Raw genomic sequence first — 21159 nt, 5'->3', positions numbered from 1 at the left:
GGGAGAAGAAAGGCTGTAAAAAGAAGTTTAAAAATTTTTGAAAAAATATATTTATACATATATATTAGACTGGTGAATAGAATAGAGCCACCCACTTGATTGTGGGTATATTTTGGCCTTTTAGAAGAAACTACCTCCCAAAATTTTAAAGAAAGAAAAAAATATATATATACATACATACATATACACATACACATAAATAAGGGTAAACATGATGAAGGGATGGAATGTGACTCTAAAGATGAAAATTTTTAAAAAATCTTAAGAAAGGAGTTGATAAGATAAGTTGGTTGGGAAAAGAAAGAAAAAAAAAGTGGAGAGAATTTGCTTAGGTTGGAGACTAGAACAAAGCTCTGTGCTAGATTTAGAGTATATTTTAATCTATTAGAATAAGTTATATCCAAATTTTATCAGAAGAAAAAAACTCTATATGTATACAAAAAAATAAAGTTAGTTACAATAAAGGATAAAATATGACTATAATAATAAAGTTCAAAAAGATCTTTTTTTAAAAAAAGGTATTATTAAGATAAACTAGTTAAAAAATGTTAAAAGAGAAAAGAGTAAAAGTTAAAAAAAATTAGAATAAGAAAAAAATAAAATTAAAAACATTTATTTAACTTTGCAAGACTAAAGAATCATAGGGCGTGGGGCACCTGGGTGGCTCAGTGGGTTAAGCCTCTACCTTCTGCTCAGGTCATGATCTCAGGGTCCTGGGATCAAGCCCTGCATCAGACTCTCTGCTCAGCAGGGAGCCTGCTTCCCCCCACTCTGTGCCTGCCTCTCTGCCTTCTTGTGATCTCTATCTGTCAAATAAATAAATAAAATCTTAAAAAAAAAAAAAGAATCATAGGGCAGAAGCCATGAATTCCATGTTTTGCTTTCCCCTTCTCTGGAATTCCACTATTCTCCTTGATCAATGAGCTTGGTCTTGGCTGGATGTTCTTGCTGATCCTCTGGAGGAGGGACCTGTTGTACTAATTCTCAAGTATCTTTGCCCGAGGAGAAATTGCATTACCCTTGCCATGGGCCGGGCTAAGTAATCTCCTCAGTTCACTCTCAGGAGCTTTTGTTCCCTGAATGTTTTCCTTTCTGTAGAGCTCTGGAAGATGGGAATGAAAATGGCGGCCTCCCAATCTCCGGCCAAGGTGGGAGGTCGAGAGCTCAGGGTCACACTCCTCAGTGCACCCTGGGAGAAAAGCGCTCAATTACTCCTGTCTCCCTGGTCTCTGGTTGTGCTCCGAGCTCACCCGGCATATGACTGAGCATTTCTGTCTCTGGCACATAGCCCCATTTGGAGTCTCCAAACCCAACAGATTCCTGTCACTCTGCTCTTCTGGGGTGGGGGGGTTTCTTCCTGGATCTGTCACTTGTGGTATCCCTGCTCAAAGAGTAGTGGATTCACTGTGTCATGGATCACAGTTTAAGGTAACTCCGAGCTGAGAGCTCACTCCTTGGCTCCGTCTCTATAGGTAGCTTCCTGCTCTAATACCCATGAGCTCTGCCACTTCAGACACCCCAATCCTTCCATGACCCCACGGGACCTGAGACCACACTGTCTCCACAAGAGTTCCACCCCCGCTTAGCTTCTGGAGGGATGTCCCTCAGTGGAGCAGACTTTTAAAAGTTCTGATTTTGTGCTCCGCCGCTTGCCGGGAGCCGGCCCCTCCCTCCATGGTCTATCTTTCCTTCACTTTGGATTTACCTCTGTGCAGGTCCTACCTTTCAGAAAGTGGTTGATTTTCTGTTTCTAGAATTGCTGTTCTTCTTCTCTTCAATCTCCTGTTGGATTTGTAGGTGTTTGGAATGGTTTGATAACTAACTAATTGAACTCCTATGACGTGATGTCACCTCAGCCTGCTCCAGTTCTGATTTCTAAAGCCAAGATGTATAATCTCTATCTATACTACAATGCCTCTTTACTCTTACTTAAATTAAATTAATTAAAATGCCAGAGATTCAGAATTTGCTGTACCATGGCGGGGTTGACATTAGCACCCTGAAATTCCTTTCCCTGTTGCTTCTCTACACCCATGTCCCAGCAATCCCACTTTCACTTCCTATGCTCCATTTGCTCTCTCTAGGCTGGGGAAAATTCTATTCAGATTAATTTGGTGGTTTCTCCTGGCATATGAGTATCAACATCATCTTATTGTCTAATTAATTTGTAGTCTCAATTTTAAATAGATAAATTCTGAGATAGATAAATTTGTTTCCAGGGAACAAAACAATAAATATTCATTTTACTTGGTAGTTCAAAGAACTAAATTTTCTTATGCTAATTTAAAATGTTGGTATCCAGTTGACGTTCAGGAAATACAAATACCTCTTATCCTGTAGAAATATCAAAAATATGTAGTCAAGCCAGCAGTCCTGAACCTGACAGGGTGTCTTCTTGTGTAATATGAGAGACAGACAGAGAGAGAGAATGAAAAAGAGAGAGAGAGAGAGAGAGAAAAGCAAATAGTCGTTTTGCTGTGTTCCATGAGTAAAGCTAACTTATGGGAATGTTTTCCCAGAGCAAACTTTTTAATGACTGTGTTGTTGTGTCATTATTATTAACTGCGTTGTGCATTGTTTTTATCCTGACAGATAACAATGATAAGAATTCAAGGTAAGTGACTATTTCAACAATACATAATCTTTTCTAGAATAACTCCTTAATATTCCTTTTAAAGGCACAAAGCAGAGATAATATTTTCATGCATCTTGTATTTCCCATAAAATGACACAGGTATTCCTTTTCTCTTTAAAACATTGCTGTAATTTGATATAAAAAATCTTTTGACATATCCTTTCTGGATTGGATATATTCAGCAACACTACAGAATTTCTAACCTAAATGGGCAGAGTAAAAGGTGAACAAATATGATTTCATGAGCATAGGGGGGTACCGCTAAACCTCAAATTCTTCCCACAGGCAAATAGTAGAACCCTAAAATTTAAATATTAGATATTTCTCTTTAGCTTGAGAATTTGAATACTCATATAAAAATGTCAGTTACTCATACATTAGTAAAAAGGTAGGACTAGACAGAGTCTAATCTGAGAAGACAGAAGGTAGGCATCAGGCAATTTCCTAGAGAGAGGTGGTGGAAAGGCCAAGATTCAAGTTGTATAGGAAATTCCAAGTAAGTCACAGTAGAGAGGGGTGTTGGATGTGGTAACACAAGTTTTAGACTAGGAGTGCTAGGGTCAGCCTGGACCTAGAAGAACCACGCTTTTCTCACTGGGTAGAAAAAAGATGAAAATGGGTGTGGATGTAGGTGAATGGCAATGCAAGAATGAATAGGAAGGTTAAGTGAATTCAGTTTTTAGAGGAGATGAATCTATCTTCTGATATATGAGGTAATGTAGAATGAGAAGATCATGGTGACAGTTTGAGAAAGCTGTGGAGGAAAATGGGGCAATCTGTAGACAGATGAAGTACAGTGCTATAGATTGAGCTATGATTAGAGACCCTAATCATTCATTCATTCATGCATTCATTCATTCATCCATTCATTTCACAAATATTAATTAAGTGCCTGCCAGGTATCAGGCACTATTATAAATGCTTAGTATAAATAAAAGAACAAAATGGGTCAAAATATCTGTCCTTGAGAAGTATATATAGCATGTAGCTAGTAATAATCTATCACTTTTTTTCTAAGAAAAAGAAAAAAGCAAACATGGAATGGAGGTATGGAGTGATGGGGGGAGAAAGTTGAAATTTCTAAACGTTTTGGCCAGGGAAGGTCTCACTGAGAAGGTGACTTATGAAGGAAAATCTGAAGGAGATGACGGGGTTGACCATGCAGGTATCTGAAGAAAGAACATTCTAGTGAGAGGAAATAAAAAGTGCAAATGGTCTAAAGTGAGAACAAATTTGACATGAACAAAGTCAGCAAAGAGGCCAAGTGGCTTGGGTGCTGAGAACTGGAGTGCAGTAGGAGGAGACAAGGTCAGAGAGCCAATTGGCCAGACCATGGAGGGCCTTGCATATCTCAGCAAGGACTTGGGCTTCTACTCCGAGCTGGAGGGGAAGTTTAGGGCAGCTGACTGCCAGGAGTGGCATATGTTGGCACCAGTTCACATGTGTCTCCAGCAGGTCCCACAGCCTGGCTTCGGGAGAAGGGGGGGCAAACATACATGGATGTAGAGATGGAGTTTCCAAAGATGGAGGTGGGGAAAAGGATTAAGGTTGATGGTAAGAATGTAGTTCAAATGGCTGGTGTGGGATCTGGGACACATGGGGAAGGAAGCACAATCTTGATGGGGTTTTAAGAATTATAAATTAAGGAGGGTTTAAGGGACTGCAGGACTCAACTGAGATGACAAATAGGTGGAGAAGGAGAAAGGAAGTGACAAAACAGGATGCACAGACAGTCCCAGAATGCCATTGGAGTAGAGTAGTTTCTGGTGAAAGAAAGGTCCAGGGTGTATCCATGAAAGGATGACTCAGGTGAAGTAGAGATCCCTGGAGTTGAGAAGGTCAAAGATGGGTTACATGGTTACATACAACTTTATGAGAAATGAAATGAGTAAGAAATAGTGAGGAAATACAATATTATGGGAAGTATGAGAGTTTTTTAAAACTTTTCCATCATATCAATACTGTTTAATGTAGTTGTTAAATTTTTAAGTGCTGGAAGGAAGCTTTAAATCAGCTAATCCAACCACCTGAACTTACATTACAAGGGACTATACATAGAAATGGGTTGAGGGTCAAGGTTGAGGTCCAATAGTTTTACGTTAGTATAACTGGGAATACAGAGAACCTTTTATTTCCTTTCAATACCTCTCAGAAAAACTTCACTGAATCTCTGCTAAACATGAGATATAGCTATACTGAAATCTCTGAAAGAGGTAAATCTGAAAAATAAGAGCTTGTTTTCAAGATGCCAGGTTTGGCAAGAATTTCTCAGTCAATGGGGACTTTATTCCTTACTAAAGGATGACTCATGGAGTCATTATCTAGGGAGAATTTCTCTTTGTTTTGGAAAGGATGGTCTATAAATCCATTACGTTTTTCTCCTCAGGTTACAAGATGAGAGGAAAGGTGACAGCAGTCAAGTTGGCTTCTTTCAATTGGTAATAAAACTGTGCTGATTTTTGACATAAATTTTGCAACCACAAATTGTTCAGATTATGGAGGGAGTGTTAAATCTTAAATCACTGGCAGGTTTTTAAGAACAGTGTTCACTTTTTCAGTCATAAACTTTGTCTATGTAATGACATGCTAAATGGCAGTTAGAAATATATTGGTAATTCAACTTAAATCCTGGGTGCCTGGGTGTCTCAGTCAGTTAAGCATCTCAGTCAGTTAAGCATGTCAGGTTGTGATTCAGGGTTGTGAGTTCAAGCCCTGTGTTGGGCTCCATGCTGGAGGTGGAGTCTGCTTAAAATTCTCTCTCTCCCTCTGTCCCATCTCACTGTCTCTCTCTCTCCTCCCCAGTTATAAATAAATAAATATATATATAAGTAAATCCTATCTGGTAATATTAAACACATAATCCTATCTGGTAGATCAGAAAAGTGTCCTGGAAGATAATCACTAAGTCCATAATTAATTTAGTAAAGAAAATCATCACAGTAATCATATGATGTATATTTATCCTTATCACATATCTTTGGAAATTCCATAGTGTGGTATTTTCCCCTAATTTTCACAAGGCTGAGGCATTTCTAGACACTAATAGGCACTCTTGTTTGCCAATATTCGTTCTGGGATACAATTTATGCTATTGCTGAATCCTTCACAAGCATTTCTACATGGCAATGGCATCAATGCCGTGACCATGTCCCACTGAAGTTGTGAATCAATGGCTAAGAAACTAAGTCAGTTCTTGAGGTAAAGAGAATGAATTCAGAGACTAGGAAAGAAATAATATAAACGAACTGTGTAAGAGTCCAGTGTTTTAGATAATTAATATACCACTTATTTTTTCTTAAGATTTTATTTATTTATTTGAGAGAGAGTGAAAGTGAGAGAAATCACAGAGGGAGAGGCAGAGGGAGGAACAGATTCCCCACTGAACAGAGACTGATGCGGGGTTTGACCCCAGGACTCTGGTATCATGAACTGAGCTGAAGGCAGATGCTCAACCAACTGGGCCACCCAGGTGCCCCAATATACCATTTATTTTGATATAATTAGTGATCACTCTATTGTTCAATTACGATGATTCCCATAAAATTTGGTGCTAAATGATATTTATCACAATCTAGTAACTAAAATTAAATAGTCCTCCTACTTCTCCTGCTTTTCACCCATAGATGATCTCTGAATCCTTTGTTTTTCAAGTTTCGATTTTCTTCAACGACTGACATTTGGCTGATGTTTGTGGGAAGTTTATGTGCATTTCTCCATGGACTATCCCATCCAGGAGTGCTGCTCATTTTTGGCACAATGACAGATGTTTTTATTGACTACGACACTGAATTACAAGAACTCAAGATCCCTGGAAGAGCATGTGTAAACAACACTATCGTATGGATCAACAGCTCCCTTAACCAGAGTATGACCAATGGAACGCGGTGTGGGTAGGCTATTTTTTATTTTTTCCTCATCCATTAAATTATAATTCAAAATGTGTAAATGGGATTTTATTAGCTGAACTGGAGTGATATCCAACAGAGAGCAAACAGAAACAAAAATTTAACCCATATTTCTGAAAATTACTCTGCCCTGAGCTTCTTCCTATTTTACCGGGTTTTAAAATCCTAACAAAAAAACAAAATTAGAAATTATCCATTAAGTGGGTCACCCAATTTAAGCACTTGGTATACTATAGGCTTGAGGATGAACACTACCAGTACAGTGGGAAGGTAAGCCATGAATTTTACTTGAGTCTTTGTCATGTCTTATGTCTTATATGCAAGACTTCTTTTAGTGCCTTAACTGCTTTCTGTTTCTTAGCTTCTGTGACTGTGGCAAATGGCCCACATGATCTTCAGTCTTCTTTCTTTAATGGGAAACTCATTAGTGTGCTACAGCACTTGGAGTAGGGGCTGCTTTGTCTCAGTAGTTGAGTCTCTACGGAAGAGTGGTGTGGCGCTATAAACAGAAGGGGGCCATGCAGTATTAGCCAGAACCCACCGTGCTACTATTCATTTTGTGATAAGCCCAACAGTGAGTCTATAGTGTTTCATGATGTTGACTCACTGTCACAGAATGAACTTTGCAGCCTGCCTCACACTGCCTCAGGGCCAGAACATGCTCATTGGCATGTATGAACCCACACGCTCAGGTTCAAGAGCCAAGGGCCCAGCACATCCTGACTAGAAAGACACTTGGAATAGCTCCCTTAGGCAAATTTATATTTTTCACCTTCATTTAAAAAATATTTCCACATATTTCATTTAGATTATGAGCAAATCCTGTTAAATCACTGATACTGTTCCATAATATTATCTACTGTTAGGGTCTTTCATTCATTTACTCATTCAACCAAAATTTTTGAACACCAACTTCATACCAGGAAATTGTATAAGCCTCAAGGATATAGTGATTATTTTGAGTCATGGTCCTTATCTTCGTGGTGTTTAGGTCTAGTCAGTAAAATCATCATTAAATCAGAGACCATTCAAATAGATATGTAGTTATAGCTGGTTAGTATTTGACAGAAAAATACAAGACAATATACAATGTGCAGAATTAGCTTTTAAAAAATAATAAGCTTACTCATTAGAAATAAATTTCCTAATATCTAAATATATATGTTTCTTTTCTAAATTTGGAAGTAAGATTCAGAACAGTTTGTATAAATGAATTACTGTTGTCAATGGCAGTCTTTTAATTTTAAGTCTTTTATGTTGGAAGACAAAAAGAAATTGTTTTTTACAGAGTAGTTCGACTACAAAAACGTAAGATTCATTATTTCCCCCTTTGAAAAAAGTGCATTCAGATTTATGTATGATGTAAATTGACCCAAATCATTAATAACATTTATGAAGGTAAAATTTTCTAGGGAAAATTCCTGAAAGTATAGCCTGTTATGCCTTCAAGTTTGGAAATAAATGTTAGGCTAAAATTTGAGACATGTCCATGATAACAAGTGTTCATAAATATTTATTAGACAATGTAAAGAGTGAATCTATCATTAACATCTATATCACTAACATCCAGTAGAAAGGAATTTTCCGTGGCTACCCATCGCTCACACTTTAGTAATTTTTACTAGGTGATATACTTGAAGGTGAGCAAATAGTGCAAAGCAAATGGAGGCTTTCAGAAGCTCATTGGCTTTTGCTGAATTTATAGGATACAGACCATGTAAAAGGATATTTGTCCTTTTTAAAAAATTTCGTATGAGTTTCTGGAATTGTGTAGACCTTGTCTTTCTCAGGCTTTTTCTTTATGAGGATCTCCTTTGATGAGTTAAATGCTTTTGTTTTGTTTTGTTTTGTTATAGTTTTAATGAGCTATTTCCTTATTTGGTAATGGTTTCATTCTTTTTTTTTTTTTAATTTTTTGATGAGTTAAATACTTTAATTGTGAATTATTATGGTCCCTGACATGACTCCTGCTTTACTTCTGGGTAAATATTTGTTTAGCTTTTATGTAGTTAAGATCACTGTGAAAATAGACTTGGGTGGAACAGAAGAGAAGGGAGTGGACATTTTCCTACCTGTAAGTGGTTAACGTGCCTCCAGAATTACTCAGCTCTTTTGCATCTTTTTCCTTGGAAAAAGTATATCATTAAAAGTGTAATTTCTCCACCTATTATAATAAGTATATTAGTCTTGGAAGGTTACTCCATGATTTTATCAACATAAGCAGGCATGTGTAATAGTAGGAACTGGTTTTGCTCTTTCATTTCACTGGTTGGTTTCTACATTTCAGTTATAATCTATTGGATGGAATTTTTAGGCAAAACCTTCCAAATGACTCTCAGTGCATAATGCTGAAAGTATTATAGATCATCAGGCCTCCTGATTAGTTTATCATAATTTATTTGCTCAGAATAATCAAATAGTAAGACAAAAGAATGAAAAATGACTGAAAGGGAAGTTCAAAGAGTCCAAATACCACAGTGCAGCTACTTTCTATTTTCTTTTAACCAACCGAAGTATAAAAATTCAAATGGAAGCCACAAAGTCTTGTGACTTAATTGTGGAAGTAACATACCATAATTTCTGCCATTCTCTGCAGCACTTGAGAAGTCCGATTCCTCATTTCCCCCACATGTGAATGCATTAAAGTAGAAATCAGCCTGTATTTTCTCTTGGATTTCAGTCTGCTTTTTCAGCAACGTACAGTTAGTGTATGCATTCAAGCACTATATTGAAGTTAGACACTGTGAAACCATGCACTTTTTAAAATAATTTTATTGAGACATAATTTACATGCCATGAAATTTACCAACTTAAGGTGTACAACTCAATGGTTTTTAGTCTTTTGCAGAGTTGTGCCTCCACCACTATAATCAATTTTAGAACACTTTTATTACTACGAAAAGAAACCCCATACCCCTTAGCTATCATTCTCCGATTCCCTCATCCCCCCGCTCAGTCCTAGACAACCACTAATCTACCTTCTGGCTCTGTAGACTTACCTATTCTGGCCATTTCATACAAATGGAATCCCACAGTATGGGGTCCTTTGTGATTGGCTTCTTCATCTGAACATAATGTTTTCAAGGTTCATCATATCATAGCATGAATTAGCACAGCCTAGCATGTGCCTATCCTGGAGAGTGTTCCACATGCACTTGTGGGGAATATGTATTTTGCTGTTATTGAATGGAACGTTCCAAAGATGTCTGTCAGGACTAATTGGTTTATGGTGTTACTCAAGTCTTCTATTCCTAGTTCTATCCAAAACTGAAAATATGGAGTTGTAATCTCTGACTATTATCACTGATCTATTTCTACCCTTGAATCTGTCACCCTTTGTTTCATGTATTTGGGGGCTCCGTTTTTAGATGCATATATATTTAAAATTTCTATAATCTTTCTATAAATTGACCCTTTATAATTACAAAAATGGTTTTTATTTATAGTAACAATTTTTTATAATTTATCTTATATTAGTATAGCCACTCTTGGTTTGTTATGGCTGCTTTTTACCATGACATTTCTTTTTTCCATACTACTTTCAACTTGCTCATATCTTTGAATTTAAATATGTCTCCTTCAGACAGCCTACAGTTGTAGCTTGTATTTTGTTCTTTTATAATTTACCCATCTCACAATCTCTGCCATTTGATTGGATTATTTAATCCATTACACATAAAACCACCTACCTAAGAGTCTAAAAAAGTGGATAGGAGAAGGTTAGAGATCTCAGGACCCAAATAATGACATGGTTGTGTATTTCATGGATTTTCTTTAGGCTTCATTTGTACTAGATTGGGTATTGGGAAGCTGTAACCTAGAAATACCCAGTATGTACAGACGACAAAGGACTCAATAAAATTCTGCTTTCTCTAGATAATAGACCACAAAGAGGCAGCCTGACGGAAGAATTTCAGGCAGTTACTATTCTACTCAAGCCAACACCACAGAACAAAACAAAACACACATAACCCCCCTCTTTTTTTTTTTTTTTTTAAAGATTTTATTTATTTATTTGACAGACAGAGATCACAAGTAGGCAGAGAGGCAGGCAGAGAGAGAGGAGGAAGCAGGGTCCCTGCTGAGCAGAGAGCCTGATGCGGGGCTTGATCCAAAGACCTTGAGATCATGACCTGAGCAGAAGGCAGAGGCTTAACCCTCTAAGCCACCCAGGCGCCCCCATAACCCCCCTCTTATCCATGGCAGCAAGGTTGGGGACCTAGACTTCCGTATTTGCCAGGTATCAATGAGCCACTGCCCTGTCTCTCCCCTACCCAACTCCTGTGGTGTCAGTGAAGAATATGTGGAGGCCTAAACCATCCCCATGGTAATGAGAAACCTCTCCCCTACCTGCTCGGGTAGTTTCAGAGAGTCAGGACATTCATCACCACCCCCATGGAAGAGAAAGTCAAGACATTTTCGATGAGGGAAATGAAGAGAATTTATTGTCAGCTGACTTACTTAAAAGAATGACTAAAGTAAGTTCTTTGAACAGAAAGGAAACAATAAAAGAAACCTTGGGTATTTAGTAGAAAGAACATGGTAAGCAAAACTTCCCTTCTTTTCCAGAGTTTTCTAAATTATGTTTGAGGGTGGAAGCAAAAATGCTAACACTGTCTGATATAGCTCTATTTAATACTGTCTGAGGTGAGTGTGATTTGGAAATATTAAAGACAAATCATTAACAGGGGAGAATAAATGTATATAATGGGAGGCAGTGTTTTTATACCCTGTGCAAACTGATAAAATGACAACACTAGCTGACTATAATAAGTGATATATCTATAATGGAATTCCTAGAGCAACCACTAAAAAAGCTATTCAAAGAGATACAGTCAAAACCACTACAGATAAATTAAAACTGAATTCTAAAAAAATGTTTGAGGGCACCTGGCTGGAGCAGTCTGTTAAGTATTTGACTCTTAATCTCAGCTCATGTCTTGATCTCAGGGTTGTGAGTTCAAGCCCAACATTGGGCTCCATGCTAGGTGTGGAACCTACTTAAAATAAAATAAGAGAATTAAATAAAATTAAATTAAAATAAAAAAGGTTTGATTAGCCCATAAGAAATCAGGGGGAAGAAAACAGAAAAATATGAAACAGAGAGAAAAAACAGAAAAGAAAAAAAAATGTTACATTTGAGCCCTAACATATCAATTATTATATTAGATTTGTGATTTATTTTATTTTTTTAAAAGATTTTATTTATGTATTTGACACAGAGAGAGAGATCACAAGTAGGCAGAGAGGTAGGCAGAGAGAGAGGGGGAAGCAGGCTCTCTGCTGAGCAGAGAGCCCAATGTGGGGCTTGATCCCAGGACCCTGAGATCATGACCTGAGTCAAAGGCAGAGGCTTAACCCTCTGAGCCACCCAGGCACCCCTGGTTTATCTTAGTGGCCCCAAATTTAAGTGATTTAAATCTACTAAATAAGACAGGGATTGGTAGAATGGATTTTTTTTAAATATTTTATTTATTTCTTTGACAGAGACAGATCAGAAGTAGGCAGAGAGGCAGGCAGAGAGAGGAGGAAGCAGGCTCCCTGCTGAGCACAGAGCCCGATGTGGGATTCGATCCCAGGACCCTGAGATCATGACCCGAGCCGAAAACAGAGGCTTTAACCCACTGAGCCACCCAGGTGCCCTGGATTTTAAAATAACCCAACTACATGCTATTTATGAGGAAATCACTTTAACTAAAAAATAGAGGCAAGTCGAGGGGTGCCTGGGTTGCTCAGTTGGTTAAGCATCTGACTCTTGGTTTTGGCTCAGGTTGTGATCCCAGGGTTATGAGATGGAGTCCCATGTTCGGCTCTGTGTTCAGCTGAGAGTCTACTTGAGATTCTTCTTTCTCTCCCTCTGCCCCTCCTCCTGCTCAGTTTCTCTCTCTAAAGGATGGAAAAAGATTTATCATGCAAACATTAATCAAAAGAAAGAAGAAATGGCTATACTGGTATGAGATAAAATAGACTTTGGAACAAAGAAAATTACAGAGACAAGGAGAGAAATTGTACGATGATAAATGGGTCAATCTGCCATGAAGACACAGCAATCTTAAATGTGTACTCACCAAACAAGAGAATTGCAAAACATGTGAAGCAACAACTGACAGAATGGAAAGGAAAGAGACAAATCAAAATTATAGTAGACCCCTTAAATATCCCTTAAATATCCATCTCTCACCAATTTGTAGAACAGGTAGACATTAAATTATGACAGATATAGAAGAACTCAACACCAGCAACCAACAGGATCTCATTGACATCTGTAGAACATTCCACTCAACAACCACATAATACACATTCTTTTCAAGAGCCTACGGGGCATATGCCAAGACGGACCATACCCTGAGCCATGAGACAAACCTCAACAAATGCAAAATACTTGAAATTATAGAGTGCATTCTCTGGCTACAATGGAATCAAAGTAGAAATCAAAACTAGAGATAATGGAAATCCCCCCAGATTCTTATGAATCAGACTACAGCCATCTAAATATTCCTTAGATCAAAGATGAAGTCTCACGCGAAACGTTTTAAAAATTAAACTGAGTGAAAGGGAAAATAGAAAATGTGAAAATCTGGAGGACACAGCTTATACAGGGCTGAGAGGAAAAATTATATCACTAAATGCATACATTACAAAAGAGGAAACATTGCAAATTAAACATCTAAGCTTCCAACTCAAAAACCTAGAAAAACAGCAAAATAAGTCCACTGAAAATGTATGAGAAGAAATAATAAAGACAAAACAAACAAATATACAAAATCAATGAAATACACCATGACCAAGTAGAGTGTATTCTAGAGAAGCATACATTGTTCAGTATTAGAAAAAGTCAATGTAATCCACCACATTAATGGGCTAATATAGAAAAACCACACAATGATCTCCATCAACATAGAAAAAAGCATTTAAAATTTCAATATCCATCCATAATAAAAACTCTCAGAAAACTAGGAACAGAAAGGAACTTCTTTAACTTAAGAAAGGACATCTAAAAAAAAGTCCTATGGCTAACATTATACTCAAAAGTGGAAGGGGCGCCTGGGTGGCTCAGTGGGTTAAAAGTGGAAGACTGAATATTTTCTCCCTAAGACTGGAAAAAAGGCAAGGATAGAGGCTTTCGCTGCTATTATTCAACACATTACTCAAAGTTCTAGCTTATACAACAAAGAAGGAAAGGAATACTGATTAAAACTGAACTGTGCACTTAAAAATGGTTAAGTTGGTAAATTTTATGTTATGTGTTCTTTATTACAATCAAAACATTTGTAATGAAAAAAATACAGATCTAAAAGTAAGAAATATAACTGTTTATTTTGGAGATGATATTGTCAACATAGAAAAGCTGAAATGATATACAAAAATATCCTAGAACCAATAAATGAGTTTGGCAAAGTCATAAAATACCAAGTACCAAATAAATGTACAAAATTTAGTGGTATTTCTACATACTAACAATGAACACATGGACACCAAAATTCAAAATATAGCGCTAAAAAATTAAATAAAAGAAAAGAAAATAAACATAATGCCATTTACAATTGCTCAAAAAATTTATTTAGGCGCAAATCCAGCAAAACATGTATAGGACTTTTATGCTGAAAAATGCAAAATGCTGATAAAAGAAATCAAAGACCTAAATAGATGGGGAGACATACTTGCTCATGAATTGGAAAATTCAATATAATAAAGATGTTAATTCCCTCAAGCTGACATATAGCTTTAATAAAATTTCTATCAAAATCTCAGCAAGATATTTTAGAGATATAGTCAAATTAACTCTAAAATTTATATTAAAAGGCAAAAGAACTAGAATATCTAAAACAACTTTGAAAAAGAAGAATAAAATGTGAGGAAACAATCTACCTGATTTCAAGACATATTATATAGCTACAGCAATCAAGGTTGTGTGGTATTAACAGAAGAACAGAACAGAGAACTCAAACATAGACCCATGCAAACATGTCCAATTGGTTGTTGGCAAAGGTAGAAAAGAAATTCAATGGAGAAAATATAAACTTTTTATCAAATGGTGCATGACTAGTTGGACATCCATAGGCAAAAAATGAACCCATACAAAAAATAGCTCAAAATGGATTTTGGACTTAAATGTAAAAAATAAACTGTAAAGTTTTAGAAAAATATATGGGTGACCATTTTTGTGTCTAAGGCCAAAGAGCTTTTAGACTTGACACTAATAATCCATAAAAAGAAAAATTGGTGAATTGGATTTCATCAAAATGGAGAACTTGTGCTCTGGAAGACCCAGGGAAGAGATGAAAAGAAAATCTACAGACTGGGAGAGCATATTTGTAAATTACATATCTAAAAAAGGACTAGGATCTAGAAAATTTAAAGAACTCTCCAAATTCAATGGTTCAGAAAACTCCAATTTGAATATGGGAAAAACACATGATCAAGCATTTCACTAGGGATATAAAGACAGCAAATGAGCACATGAGAAGATATTTAGCCACATTAGTGGTTAGGGAATGCAAATTAAAATCAAAATGAGGTATCAGCACAGATCTGTTAGAATGGGTAAAATAAAAATAATAGTAACACCAGAGTTGGTGGGGTTGTGGAGGAAACGGATCACTTACACCTTGCTGGTGGGAATGTAAAATGGTGCAGCCACTCTGGAATATAGTTTGGCCATTAAAAAAGAGTTAAACATGCAAATATTATAACCCAGAAATTCTACTGTTGAGGATTTATCCCAGAGAAGTGAAAACCTATGTTTACATAAAAACCTGTACATAAAGGTTACAGACACTTTATTTGTCACAGACAAAACCTGAAAACAGCCCAGATATCCTTCAGTGGGCAAGTGGTTAAGCAAACTGTGATACATCTATACCAGGGACTATGACTTAACAATAAGCAGGAACAAATAATTTCTGAAACTTTAAAGCATTACGCTAAGAAAAAAAAAAAAAAAAGCCAACGAACACCAAAAGATTACATACTGTGTGATTCCATTTATAAAATATTCTTCAAATGACAGAACTGTGGCAATAGAGAGCAGACAAGAGGTAACTAGGGATTAAGAGGGGAGTGGAGGCTGGATGGAAGCATGTGTAGATGTAAAAGGGTGACATGAAGAACCGCTGGGGTGAGGAGAACATTCTGATCTCGATTATATCAATATCATCATCCTGGTTGGGATATTGTCCCGTCGTTTTGCATAGTATTACCAAAGGGAGTATGTGTTTCTGTAGTATTTCTCACAATTGCATGAGAATCCAAACTTACCTCAAAAAAAAAAAAAAAAAAGTGGCGTGAAAAACAAACCAACAAAAAAATAGCTTCATTGGCGAGAATAATTGTCATAGATTCTCTGAAAGGAAATTCGAGCCGTTCTGGCAGTAAGCTACCATAGTGTACAAATGTTCTGTCAAACAGTTTCACCCAGTGATCTGCCCTTTGTCCACAGGTTGATGTCCTGTGCATTAAGAATACAGAACTTCCAGGGGCGCCTGGGTGGCTCAGTGGTTTAAGCCTCTGCCTTCAGCTCGGGTCATGATCTCAGGGTCCTGGGATCGAGCCCCACATCGGGCTCTCTGCTCAGTGGGGAGCCTGCTTCCCCCCCTCTCTCTGCCTGCCTCTCTGCCTACTTGTGATCTCTCTCTATCAAATAAATAAATAAAAATTAAAAAAAAAAAAAGAATACAGAGCTTCCAACATTCTGAGAATAGGATGTGGGCAAGTTTCTGCCAATCTGTGATGCTTGTTTTGGAGTTGACACTGATTTCATTCTAAAGTGTTAATGCTACTGGGTCAACGGTGCATGAAAACCATTGAAAGGAAAACCCAGTGTTAAGCAATGCACCTTGTTGTAAAGACCTCCTAGGTATTTAAAATGAAAGCCCTATGGCTTTAGTAAATCTGAAATCTTGAGGTATAGATTGAGTACTTTGATTTTATGGTGCATTTATTTTTCATTAAAAGCAAGGTAAGACTCCACATATCTTAATAATTTGTAAAATATATCTTATTTCCCCCCTAATTGTCATCTTTCTGCCCTCTTCTCTCTTCAACAAATGAACCTTAATGCAAATAGATGTATGTCAATTTTGCTGTTGAAAAAGAAAGGCACCCATTTGGTGAGCCAAATCACCTACACACTTTAAAAACTCCTTTCCAGGATTTTATAACCGCAAGAAAACTTTCCACCCGATGATAAAAAAAATTGATGTGCAGTCAAACAAGCCAAGCCAGCCTGCTCCTTTACTTCCTATCAGTTTTTCTGATAGGTTTGTCCTGTTGTTCCAGAAATATTCTCAAGTAGTTTCTAAAACCCTAATAACTTCTTATCTCCAAGAATAAAATAAAAATAAGTTAGCCATTCATCTCTGGGGTGCCTCAGGAGCGAACAGAATCATAAATTACACATGTCCTTATCCACACCATCCAGCAATAATATAATTCTCCTGAAGTTTGCCCTAATAAATTCTGGAGCTGGGTCAGTGCTCAGTACTTTTAATCTGAGTAGGTCTGTTTATTCCTGGCAGCTGCTTCTTTCATCGCAGCCATTTTATTGCCTCAGTGCTTGTAGGAGGAACGCACCACAGGATATCTAAGTAAAACTTACTGACAAATACTCCTAGTTCTCTGTTTTGGGACACCCAAATTTCATTTCACAAAGAAAAATTTCACAGAAAACAAAGAGTATGGCCTCATTTACACATTAGAAGTCTTGTTCTCCATTATGCATCTTATACAGAGATACTTAAGTTTTGTGAGAACCTCTGTTTGTGGATACTTATATATATAAGTTTTCTAGGTCTTGTTCATTCTTGGGTTCCCTTAAACCATAATAAAAGACCAAAAATGTGCTGAACAGACATTTTAGCTATTTTGGAGATGATCCCTCCAAAGAGGGATTGACCAAGGCAATTATTTCCCTTCATTATAAGTATTTTGAAAGTCAAAGCAAAATCAAGAAGCATTTATGGAGGCATTGTGTCTGCTATGTATAAGGTATTGTACAAGGCTTCCGGCAGTGTGAGCAAGCAGGTAAAACAAAGTCCTTGTCCTCAAGTGGCCTACAATCTGGAAAACAAGCATAAATCTATTCAGTATAGATATAATCAATGAAGATATCAAATAATAGTGCAAGATGTCAATAAAATCTGGCATGGAATAACAGTTTGTTCTGAATTAAAGAAATTATACTTAAACACTTGGTCTAGTTCAGTAGAGGAAGAGAACAATTCAAGCTTGAGTCACAGAAGAAGCCCTGACAGGAAGCAGAAAGCACATCAGATGGGAACATCTGTGCCCAAGATGCGGGTTTCCAGTTTTCTAAAGAAACGGACTTGCGGGGCATCTGGGTGGCTCAGTGGGTTAAAGTCTCTGCCTTCAGCTCAGGTCATGATCCCAGAGTCCTGGGATCAAGCTCCACATGATCCCAGGGTCCTGGGATCCAGCCTCAGCAGGGAGCCTGCTTTCCCGCTCTCTCTGCCTGCCTCTCTGCCTACTTGTGGTCTCTCTCTCTCTCTCTATCAAATAAATAAATAAAATCTTAAAAAAAAAAAAAAAGAAATGGACTCGCTATCATTTAGAACATCTTCAAGGGTTAGAACTGTTAGTAACCAATATGTTAATTTTCTAAGCACACAATTCTTTATTTTCTGAAAACAATTTCATACTAATTTGTGACTCCCCTCCCTACCCCTGCCAATCTCCAAACCCTGTGCCAAAGCGTGGTAGTTGCACTGAAAAAACACTGTAGAGCTTTCTTGCTGTTCCCCACAAATTCTCACCTTAGAAATTTTCACAGAGGGGCACCTGGGCTGCAGTGGACAGAAAAATTAGGCTGATAAAGTATTTTCTCCTTCTCTGGGATGATGACACACACATTTTTTAGTGTTACTTTGAGATAAAAGAGTTGAAAAGCTGATTTGGACTCCTGGAGGAGGTAGCAGTAAATCTCCTAACTTACAGCCCACACCTCTCTACCAGTTTCTTTGCAGACAACAGTCTAGCTTTTTAAACCTTTCCCTAGCAACCCTCAGTTTGTTTCCTGAGATTAAAAGTATCTTATGGTTTGTCTCCCTCTCTAGTTTCATATTGTTTCATTTTTCCCTTCCTTCCCCTATGATCTTCTGTCTTGTTTCTCTATTCCTTATATCAGGGAGATCATATGATAATTGTCTTTCTCTGATGGACTTATTTCGCTTAGCATGATACCTTCTAGTTCCATCCACGTCATTTCATATGTCAAGACTTCAGTTTTTGATGGCTGCATAGTATTCCATTGTATATATATACACACAACATCTTCTTTATCCATTCATCTGTCAATGGACATCTAGACTCCTTCCATAGTGTGGCTATTGTGGACATTGCTGCTATAAACATGGGGTGCATGTGCCCCTTTGGATCACTACATTTGTATCTTTGGGATAAATACCCAGTAGCAATTCCTGGGTCATAGGGTAGGTCCATTTTCAACTTTTTTGAAGAATCTCCATATTATTTTCTGGAGTGGCTGCACCAGCTTGCATTCCCACCAACAGTGTAGGAGGGTTCCCCTTTCTCCAAATCCTTGCCAACATCTGTCATTTCCTGACTTGTTAATTTTAGCCATTCTGACTTATGTGAGGTGGTATCTCCCTGTGGTCTGGATTTGTATTTCCCTGATGCTGAGTGATGTTCTGCCCATTTCTTGATTGGATTAGTTTGTTCTTTGGATGTTGAGTTTCATAAGAGGATATGTGCTACAGCGAGCGTTGTGAATTGTGTAAGACTGATGATCACAGACCTGTACCCTTGAAACAAATAATACAGTTTATGTTAATTAAAAAAAAAAAAAAGCCTCACCCTCGCAGTGATTCCTCCATCACTGCATAATGAACATGAGGGAAGGGTCCTGGTAGAGCACTGAGCTGCCATCTACTGCCCCTGGCTTCTAACAACTGCCAGTGAGTTATTTCTGCCCATAAACATGAAGGGGGTAGAGACGCCTGGGTGGCTTGATGGGTTAAGCATCCACCTTCAGCCAGGGATCCTGGGATGGAGCCCCACATCAGGTTCCCTGCTCAGCAGGGAGTCTGCTTCTCCCTCTTTCTGCCCCCCCCCCCCCCCATGCACTCTCTCAAATAAATAAGTAAGATTTTTAAAAAAGTAAAAATAAGGGGCGCCTGTGTGGCTAAGTAGGTTGAAGCCTCTGCCTTGGGCTCAGGTTGTGGTCTCAGGGTCCTGGGATCGGGCCCTGCGTCGGGCTCTCTGCTCAGCGGGGAGCCTGCTTCCCCTTCTCTCTCTGCCTGCCTCTCTGCCTATTTGTGATCTCTGTCTGTCAAAAAATAAATAAAGTTTTAAAAAAAGTAAAAATAAAATGAAAACAAAAGGCGTAGGCATCTTTGCTGGGGTTGGTACCATGAGGTCTAGGGAGAGATTTGTTGGATTGATGATAATCCTACATAGATAAGATGTCTTACCCATATTTCATATATCATTTTCCTCTGTAATATATTATTACATTACCCACAGATGTAATCTTTGGTAAACTTGACCCTACTTCTGAATCTTAACATTTTTCCCCCTCTTTTGAAGGTTGCTGGACATTGAAAGTGAAATGATCAAATTTGCCAGTTACTATGCTGGAATCGCTTTGGTAGTACTTATCACAGGATATATTCAAGTGAGTGGTGCCAACATTTTATTTTTAGGTCAACATCTGGGCTCAGAGACATTAAAATGAAATGCAAAGTGCACTCTAACTTTTAAGTTGTTCAGAAGCCCTAAGGACTACAATTTTATTTGGAGGTGGCGGCAGGGGTGGGGCGGTGAGAGGAAGAATTCATCTTCTCAGACTGGGAGAAAATACAGACAATTGTCTAGAGAGACAGAGAATAGACTGAATTTCGATGTCTCCTCTATTTCATCTTCTAAACTCAAAAATAGGTGGTTGTGGGTGTGTTTGTAGAGCGAGTGTGGGTCCCCCAGGGAAAGTCAGACATGAGGAGTTGGAGAAAAGTGAACTTTACTTTCTTTTTTTCTTTCCCTGCCAAAATCTCATCAACCTGTGTTCCAACCCCAAATCTATAAACTGAATCTTAATGTAGTCCATATTTAAGCCATGGAAGAGCATGGAGTTACTTAACCCTTATTAAAGAAGAAAAATATTTCATCTTTTACCTTCTTCTGCAGAAAAAAATAATGACTCTCCTCAACCTCCATTCATTCAAGAATTTCAGGAAGTTCATGTTCATTATAAAGAGAAATGAATCCATTTTCCCCATTCTGGTACTGAGAGTTTTAATGACAGCCCGACTTTGCTTGGTTGGGGATAGCTATCAGAAGATTCCCTGCTTATGTCATAATTTTTGTCTTCCTTTCTTTGGAAATCATTGTCCCACAGTCTGAAACCTATGCATACATGCTTGTTGGCAGGCCTCTCGGGGGAAAAACTACACTCAGAAGTGCCATGCAAAAATAGGGATATAAGACCAAGAATTTCTTTTTGGCACTGTGAGCCTTCTTTTCGCATGCGGAAAGTGAAGTTTGGTAAGGTTAGATTGACAAGTGGCAAAGCCAAATTTGCACCCAACCCTTCCTCCTTCCCTGGCCACAGCTGTTCCGCTCATCCTTCTCTGGGCAGCAGATGCT

The 21159-nt window shown here is 37.8% G+C and overlaps 1 protein-coding gene across 2 annotated transcripts in view; it reads left to right on the top strand.

Moving 5' to 3' along the window:
* Positions 1-21159, top strand: part of ABCB11 (ATP binding cassette subfamily B member 11) — a 96352-nt gene that overhangs the window by 15759 nt on the left and 59434 nt on the right. The window contains exons 3-6 of one of the 2 annotated variants that reach the window (XM_059394120.1): positions 2593-2614; positions 5022-5073; positions 6287-6525; positions 20104-20191. In XM_059394120.1, the coding sequence (XP_059250103.1) occupies positions 2593-2614; positions 5022-5073; positions 6287-6525; positions 20104-20191 (401 nt within the window). Of the gene's footprint in view, positions 1-2592; positions 2615-5021; positions 5074-6258; positions 6526-20103; positions 20192-21159 lie in introns of those variants that run through there. The other variant, XM_059394121.1, reaches the window with a different exon arrangement.

Source organism: Mustela nigripes, chromosome 3 (genome assembly GCF_022355385.1).
Source record: "Mustela nigripes isolate SB6536 chromosome 3, MUSNIG.SB6536, whole genome shotgun sequence".
Classification (NCBI taxonomy): Eukaryota; Metazoa; Chordata; class Mammalia; order Carnivora; family Mustelidae; genus Mustela; species Mustela nigripes.
This window is presented reverse-complemented; position numbering and strand designations above follow the sequence as displayed.